At 60.0% G+C, this 8,369-nt stretch overlaps 1 protein-coding gene across 1 annotated transcript; it reads left to right on the forward strand.

The window, feature by feature from the left end:
- Nucleotides 1-333: 333 nt before the first annotated feature.
- Nucleotides 334-4,116, forward strand: LOC311208969 (uncharacterized protein C4orf54; the record flags this gene model as incomplete). Its single annotated transcript, XM_084286019.1, has 1 exon — nt 334-4,116. Exon 1 carries the CDS (start codon nt 349-351, stop codon nt 4,114-4,116), a length of 3,768 nt encoding a protein of 1,255 aa, XP_084142145.1. The 5' UTR covers nt 334-348.
- Nucleotides 4,117-8,369: the final 4,253 nt, after the last annotated feature.

Raw genomic sequence — 8,369 nt, forward strand, 5'->3', positions numbered from 1 at the left:
ACCCCGCCGCATCGCCCCCAGCGCCAGCACCCGGCAGGATGCGGCTCCGGCTCCGGGGGGGCGGCCGGGACCCCCGACGGGCGTCCGGAGCCTTCCTCCACCTCCTCCTCCTCCTCCTCGTCGTCCCCGTCCTCCTGCCCCTCGCCGGGCAGCAAGGCGGGCGGCCGTGCCTCCGAGGGGGAGCCGGCTCCGGCGGAGGGCAAAGCCTCCTCCTCCTCCTCCCTCGGGTACGAAAGCGAGGAGGGGGAGGCCGTGGCCGGCCGGCCCCCCGGGGCGCCCCCCGTCGGGGGGGACGAGGCGCACTACATCAGCACGCGGGAGATCCAGCTGAGCGAGGTGGACCACGACATGGACTTCGACGCCGGGCTGGCCGCCCGCTGGGACTTCGAGGACGACAACGTGATCTACTCCTTCGTGGACTACGCCTCCTTCGGCAGCGCCGAGACGCCCGGGGAGACGCCGACAGAGGAGGACAATAGCTGCTACCTCAGCACGACCACCAGCGAGCCCAACAACCCGACGGACAGCGCCAGCGCCGCCGAGATCGCCAGCAGCCGCTCGGAAAACGATACCCCCGGCGGGGACAAGTGCGACGGCTCCGAGGGGAGCCGGCCCCGGCGGCCGGGCGGCCCGGCAGAGAGCCCCGCGGGCCAGCTTCTCCTATCAATCAAAGCCGCTTCCCGGGCTATAAATGAGTCTAGCAACGGGCAGGAAAAGCAAAACGCCGTCCACGCTGCCAAGCATGAAGGCGACATGAGCCTCCGTGTCCCCACCGCCCCTGAACGCGAGGCGAGCCGCGGGCAGGACGCCGGCCACCAGCACCACCAGCAGCACCAGCAGCAGCACCAGCAGCAGCACCACCAGCAGCACCAGCAGCAGCAGGCGAAGAAATTCATCGCGGTGCCGGCGCGGCTGCAGAGCGGCTGCGGGGCCGTGAGGGCGAAGGAGGTGGGCGAGTACTCGAGCGGTGCCTCCAGCGCCGTCAGCGAGCTGGACGATGCCGACAAGGAGGTGCGGACCCTGACGGCCAGGGCTTTCCGCAGCCTGGCGTACCCTTACTTCGACGCCCTCGCCCTCGCCTCCCGAGCCTCCTCCGCCTCGCTGCCCGACCATGCGCTGGGCTCCAGCCGCTGGTCCACCTACCTGGACCTCAAATGCGGCAGCCTGGGGCCGAGGGCCGAGCCCGGCCTGCCGCAGCTCTGCCTCCGCTCCGGCAAGGCTCAGCCCAAAGCCCTGGAGTTCGTGGTCAGCAAGCTGGACGGCGAGATCGCTCACGTCGAGGCTCCGCCGCGGGTGCTGAGCCTGCTGCAGCCGCCGGGCTCCGGCGCTGCCCCCCGGGCCGCCGCCGCCGCCGTGCCCCCAGCCCCCGAGGCTGGCGGAGGGGACCCCCCGCGCAGGGACCCCCCGCATCCGTCGCTGGAGGGGACGAGCAAGAAGTCGCAGTTCGCCTCCAGCCTCCTCAAGAACGTCATCTCCAAGAAGATGCAGCTGGAGCACGAGTTCAAGATGGAGCGCGGGGAGATCTCCGACACCTCCTCGGCGGCGACGGACCGGGACCGGGACCGGGATCGGCCTCGGGAGGGCGGCGTGCAGCGGCAGAGCTCCCGGCACTCGGAGGGGGGCTCGGAGCCGGGCGTGCAGGCGGCCGAGGAGGCAGCGGAGGGCGGCGGGGGAAGGTCGCCGGCATCCAAAGCCTCGACGCCCCGAGAAGGGAGCCGCAGCCTCGACAGGGCGGCCGCGGAGGAGCCCCGCGAGGCTCGGCGGGGAGGCTCGGAGGCGGCCAGGGCCACCACCTTCCTCCGCAGCCACAACAGCGCCTTCAGGACCTGGAAGGAGCGGGAGGCGGAGAAGAAGGAGGAGCGGGTGCCCGTCGGAGGGCACAAGCCGTCCCCGCGCCGCGACCTCCCCGGCGGCAGGGCCACCAAAACGTCCCGTCTCTTCGTCCCCGCCGTCCAGCCGGCCGCCGGCCCGGAGCCCAAGGAGCCCGGTGGCCCGGGGGGGGTCTCCGCTTCGCCCCCCGCCGCCAAGCCCCGCGGCGCCGAGCTGCAGATCAGCCTGGGGGGCCGCGATCCGCCCTTCCCCATCGCCGAGCTGCTCACGCCGCAGCTGGGGGGCCGTCCCGTCGAGGAGAGCCGGGGCCAGCCGCCCAAAGCGCCCAAGGGCGACGGTGCCGAGAGGGTGCCGCAGTTCCTGGTGCGGGACGTGCGGGAGGGCAAGGGCAAAAGCCAGGCCCCCCTGCACCAGGTGCGGGACGTGCGGAAGCTGATCAAAAGCTCCTACAGCGGCGACTCCGGGGATAACAGCAGCGACAAGGGCAGCGTCGCCTCCGACCAGGGGGCCGCGGAGCACAAGCCGAGGCAGCTGGTCATCGCGGGCATCCCCCGAGCCCTGTCCCCCGTGGTCATCACCTGCCAGGCGCTGGGACACGCCGGGGCCAAGGCCACCGACGGCGGGGGCAAAACGGCGGTGACAGGAGGGGGCCGAGCGCTGGGCTGCCCGCCGGAGGGCACCGTCCTGGTGCACCGCACGTCGGGGCGGCTGCCGGTGGCCACCATCGCCCCCAACAAGAGCGACCCCCGGCAGCCGGCAGTGCTGAAGATCGTCGCCAAGGCCGGGGCGCCCTGGCGGCACCAGCAGCCCCCCGGGGCCGCCGATAAGAGCCGGGGGCCGGCGGCGTCGGGGGGAGGAGGCAGCGGCGGTGGCGGCGGCGAGGAAGATCCCCGGGAGGAAGGCAAGGCAGCGCCGGTGCAAAACGCGCTGGAGAAGCTGACGGCGGCGGTGCGCAGCATGGAGGAGCTGTACAGCTTCAGCAAGCGCGAGTGGAAGCGCAAGAGCGACCCGCTGCCCATCACCGGCAGCCACGTCCTGTCCCTCATCGCCAGCCAGGAGCGCGACGCCGGCCCCCGGCCGCCCCCCGCCCCGGAGCCGCCCCCGAAGGCGGAGGAGCCGCCGCCGCCCCCCAAGGGCCCGGCCCCGACGGGCACCGAGCGCCTGCCCCGCCGCCCTGCCAACCCCGCCGCCGCCTCCGACAAGGTGTCGGCCAAGGCGGCCGCCTTCGAGAGCCTGGCCCGGCAGCGGCAGCGCGGCCCCGCTCCCCCCCGAGCCCTCCTGGCCCTCCGCGGCCCCACCGCCGCCTCCGCCGCCGCCCCGCCGCCGGCCAAGGCTCCCCCCGACGTGGGGCTGCGGGGCCCGGCGGCGGCGCCGCGCTCCCTGCTCCGCCTGCCCGCTGCCGGCACCGAGGGGAGGCCGTCGGGGGAGCCCGAGCACGGCCCGGACTGCGGCAGCTACCTGGCGCTGCCCCTCAAGGCAACCACCGCCACCACCGCCCCCTCGACGGCACCCAGCGGCGGCCGCCCCTCCGCCGTGTCCTCGGTGGCGGCGGCGGCTGCGCTGCGGAGCCTGCAGCCCTTCGGCTCCGCCAAGCCCTCCGGTGGCCCCAGTGGCTCGGCTGCCTCCACCGAGGCTTCCCCCACCACCGCCGCCGCCACCGCAGCCCCGGCGGCCGTCGAGGCTCCACCAGCCGCCCTCTTCCCGCCGCCGCTGCCGCCCTTCGCCGCGCCGCCGCCGCAGCTGCTCTGCTTCTCGCCCTCCGTGCCCGCCGCCGAGCCCCTGCCGCAGCGCAGGGTGCTGCTGGACGTGAGCAGCGGGCAGTACTACCTGCTGGACGCCGCCCCGCAGCAGCCGCCCAAGCGGCGCCTCTTCGACCCCGAGACGGGGCAGTACGTCGAGGTGCCGGTGCCCGCGCCCGCCGTCGCCCCGCTGCCGCTGCCGCTGCCTCCCTTGGCCCTCAACGCCGGCGCCTACGGCACAGCCTACATGCTCTACCCCGGCCTGCTGCCCGCCGCCGCCGTGCTGCCCGCTGCCGCCCTGCCGCGCCCGCTCTCCCACCCGGGTAGCGATGGCAGCGCGGCGGCCGAGCCCGGCAGCCCGGCGGTGGAGGCCGAGGGGCCTTACTTCGTGCCCGGTGGGGATGGCCCGGCTGTTGCCTCGACGGCGGCCTCGACGGTGGCGGCCAAGCCGCTGATCAGCATCACGGCGCCCGCCGGTGGCCCGCGGCTTGTCGCGCCGCCGTCCTTCGACGGCACGACCATGCGGCTGGTGGTGGAGCACCGGTAGGCGGCGGGGACGGGGCCCACAGGGGTCCCCAGAGGAGGCCAGGGGCGAAGCGGTGCCCACACAGCAGCAGGATTGTGCCCGTGGCCCCTTCTAGCCAGAGCCTGCCTTGAGCTCTCCTTTCTTTCCGCTCCTCTATTTCACCCCGTGTTGTATTTCATCTCTGCCTTCCTTGCTTGTTTTCCTCCTTTCCCACATCTTCACTCACAAACTGCGCCGTCGTGCCAGGGACTTGTCCCTCTCGGCCTTCGTCACCTCTTGGCTTTTGGCAGCACAGTTCTTGCCTGGGTCTCCTGCCACCCTTTTCCTTTCATACAGAGGAAAACCAAAGAAACAAACAAACAAACCAACAAAAAAAAGGATGCTGATTTCCAGTTGTTATAGAACATACAGCCCGCATTCACGGCCGGCTCAGTGAAGCAGCAGGCCAGGTTTAGCCGGAGTAGGGACCGGTCTGTGGGGAATTGCAGGGAGCTGAGGAACATCTCACACCCTGAGCGCTGGGATGGGCTCTGCTGACAGCACAGGGCTGCCTGAGCACGCACGGAACAAAGCTGGGATGCTGCTCCTTCGTTCTCGGCAGTAGCTTAGGAAATGAGCAGCAAGAGCATCGTGGCAGAGCAGGAGATGCTGTGCGCTTCTCTGGAGGAGTGAGGATTGCGTAAATGTTTGTGGCATCTCTCAAAAAATCAACTTTTTATTAGTGACCCTTGAATGTAATATTTTTAGACCCCAGTTCTAAAGAAGACAGCACTTATTTTTCTTTAAGACTGCAGTCTTTTCTGCAAAAACTGATGATTTTGCTGCCAGCAACTAGTTTGTCTCAATAAAAGAGAATTACTAACACGAGGGTGAAACTAAACTACACCAGTGTGTTCCTTGCCCCAAATTTCAGTTCAGAGAAGCCCGTAAATGTAAGATCAAACCTAAATTGTTTTACGTAAAGCTTTCTTGAGGTTGAAAATTTAAGATATTAATGCAAATCCTAAAAGTCTGTACTTGAGGGTTTGCCACTTGGGAGATTTTCCTGCACCCGTTTCTAAATCCTTCCTGCATATCCACCAGGTCTGCCTTACACACCTTCAGAGATTTCCTGGTATTTCAGCCATGCTGATCTGTTTTACCTGGCAAAGTGTTTTTTTCTACATTCAATTTTCTCACTGATGGAAGCTGGATTTCTGAGCGTGAAGGCTTCGCTGGGACTTTTTTTTTTTTTCACGTTTTCATTGCTGTATTATAAACTTCGTGATAAATTTCCAAGTTGTTTTTTAAGACCCCCATAGGCTGCCTTTTTTATTCTTTGAGGTGAGGTGTCCAAATCAAAAGGGGATACATATGTAGGTCATTAAATAAGATCTTTCCCAGACACTTGTACAGCAAAGGGGAAAAATGCATTGAAGTAATCAGAACCCCCAATTTCTGCTGCAATAACAGCAAGGTTTCTGTGAATGTGTATTTTATTTATTTTTCCACACAGAGGAGAAAAATAACCTGCTTGCTGCTAAGGAAGTTTCAGGGTTTTCTCTTTTTAAAGAAAACCCAAGGCTTTAGTTTCCATGAGTAACTTGCAAAATAGAGGGAAATCAGCTGCGACTGATATTTGTCTTCATAAGTGTGAGGTTTTGTTTCAAGGGAGTTTATTTGTCCACAGGCACAAACTGAAATTGCCCTCGGGATGAAATGCCCTGCAGGTATAAAGTTAGCTAGCGATTTAGCATATATCTTCTCATTTGTCTTCATCACTGTGCAAATTTAATGCAAAAAAAAATAACATCCTGATCCTTTCTAAGAGCTTGAAGTGCCCAGCTAGAGCACCCAGCGTGTCAGCGTGACTCCCTGCTCCTCAGTCGCGTGGTTCGCAGTCGCAGGCCTTCACTTTCTGCTGGGATTCTGGCTGAAAGCCTCTTAAAGAAAACAAATGCTGCTTCACTGTTTTCATGACCCAGTCATTCTGTACTCATTATAATTAGAGCATCAGCGTTAAGCAGAACGGTGCTTGGGACTGTCGGGCAGTGCAGGTACCCGAGCAGGTTGTCCACGGGGATAGCAGTGCGCGCGGTACGTTTGCTACATCTGTGTTCAGACAACATTTGCCTCCTATCTCTTCCTGTATTGGTGCTCGGAGCGAGGTTTCACATTGCAGTTTACAAGGTACAGGTTTGCACACACAAACTCAGGGTTTACAGTTCCACCCGGTGGACTTGAAAGGAAAAAAAAAAAATGCCTAGAAAACAAGTGCCCAGGGTTTCAACATGTGTTGGTTGGAGGAAGATTTTGTAGGGACTTTTTTGTTGTTGTTCTTTAGCTGCCTGTAGAGATGAGAGCAATGAAACGAGGCGATACCAACAGCTATTTATTTTCTCAGGGGAGGTTTCTTCAGGGGAGCGTGTCACTTCTCATGTCAAACCATGTTTGCCTGGCTGTGTCGACGACTGAACAGACCCCGTGTTTGCATGGAGGAGGATCGGTTTTGCAAGGAGCTGAGCTTCCCAGGCCCAGTCCAGCGAAGCCCTCGCACGCACCCCAACTTCAGCCACCCACGGGGATTCCTGGGGGCCCTGGTGGTTGCCCACCGGTGCAACGCTTTGCTGAACTCGGCCCAGGGCGCTGGGTGCCTTGCAGACCCGGGTACCCGAACACCTGGGTGAGAGCAGCCAAAATTCACCCCCTGCGCTCAGCAGGGCAAATCCCGTCCGCCCCTCGAGCTCCGGGTCTGCGTCTCCCCAAATTTTAGGTCGGCATCGGTTTAAGTGACGTGGCGGGATGGGAGGGATGCGTGAGTGTTGTTCCGGCCCTTTGCAGCGGGGCCGGTTTCACTTGGGTAAAATTACTCCTTGGTGAATGATTTAAAATGTATTTATGGTGTGTGTGTGTGTGTGTGTGTGCGTGTTTTTTTTTTTTCCTGTCTGCATTCAGAGGTGCCTTTACTATCTAGTGTTGATGGCCAAGTGTCATTCCTTATTCTCATAAATTACTTGTGGCTACCCCGGAACACATACAGTATTTTAAAAATGCTTGTGTTTTTTCCCTTATTTTCTGTTTTTTTTTTTTTTTTTTTTTTCTTTTTTCTTTTTTTTTCCCCCCTGTTTAAGGGGGTGGCTTATCAGTGTAAAGACATTTAAAAGTGCACGTGTGAAGTAAGGACAGTGACTGTGGAGGGAATGTGGGTGGTGTGGCTGATGGGAGAGCGGTGGGGTATGAGGCAAACAGGAAAATGCCGTGAAAGCAGTGTGTGGAAAAAAGAAAAAAAAAAAAAAGTTATATAATTGGAGAAAAACGGACTCTTTGAGCTGCTTTCAACGTCGATGACACTGTGGGGAGTGTGCAGCCGGAGCCTGGAGTGGTCCCACTGTGAGGAGACCGCGTGGCTCCAAGAATTGCACTTCGTGCTGCGTGACGCCCGGATCGTGTGAGAGCAGGCTGGTTGGAACCGCTGGATGCCAAAAGTTGTAGCGGGACGAGTAAGCATTTGTATTAGTGGGTGGGGTTTGTTTTTGTTTTGTTTTGTGTTGTTGTTTTTTTTTCTTTTGAACGTTATGACAAATAAAATGTATTTTTCAGTAAAAGACACACTGCAAGTAAGCCTGCTTCGTCATGTTTTTGCAGAGTTTCCCTTCCTGCTGTATGGAACAATAATGACAGTGACGTTACCTACCTGAACACATAAATGGTAAAGAAGAAAAGATTTCAGTGCAGAGGGAATGCAAAGCCTCACACTGAGTCTCCCTGAGTCTGTTTCTGACCTGACCTCACTCTGCTTGCCCAGCCCTTTGGGGACAAGGGGAAGCCAGGGACGTTGCTTCGTTTGATTTTTATTCTTTTCCCAAATATAAATTCAATTCAAATGGAAATTCATGGTTCCAATGCAGTAACTTTCACTGGTATATCAGGCTGGGCATCCAAGAACTGTATCTTTGTCATAGTCTCTTGGGACAGCAGTTGATAAAGCAAACATTTTTTATTTTTTTTTTCTGGTCATCCTCTTTGCTATTTTTCTTGTCTTATATTGCCATATGATCAATAATAAGATCACCTCATTGCTAGAGAGCAGTATTGCTTGAATTATTGCCAGGAAAAGCCCTTTGCTGCTTTAATGTGTTGCTTTTACCCCTGCAGAGAATGAGTAGATCTCTGATGTTAAGCCTTAATGCTTAAAAAAGCATGAGTTAAACACCAACAATTCACAAAACGGACTTCAAAATTTTAAGATTAGTCCTTCAGTTTAAAAGAATCCTTCCTCTTCTCAGTTTTCAGTA

Source organism: Netta rufina (genome assembly GCF_964035555.1).
Source record: "Netta rufina genome assembly, chromosome: 4".
In the NCBI taxonomy this organism is placed as follows: domain Eukaryota; kingdom Metazoa; phylum Chordata; class Aves; order Anseriformes; family Anatidae; genus Netta; species Netta rufina.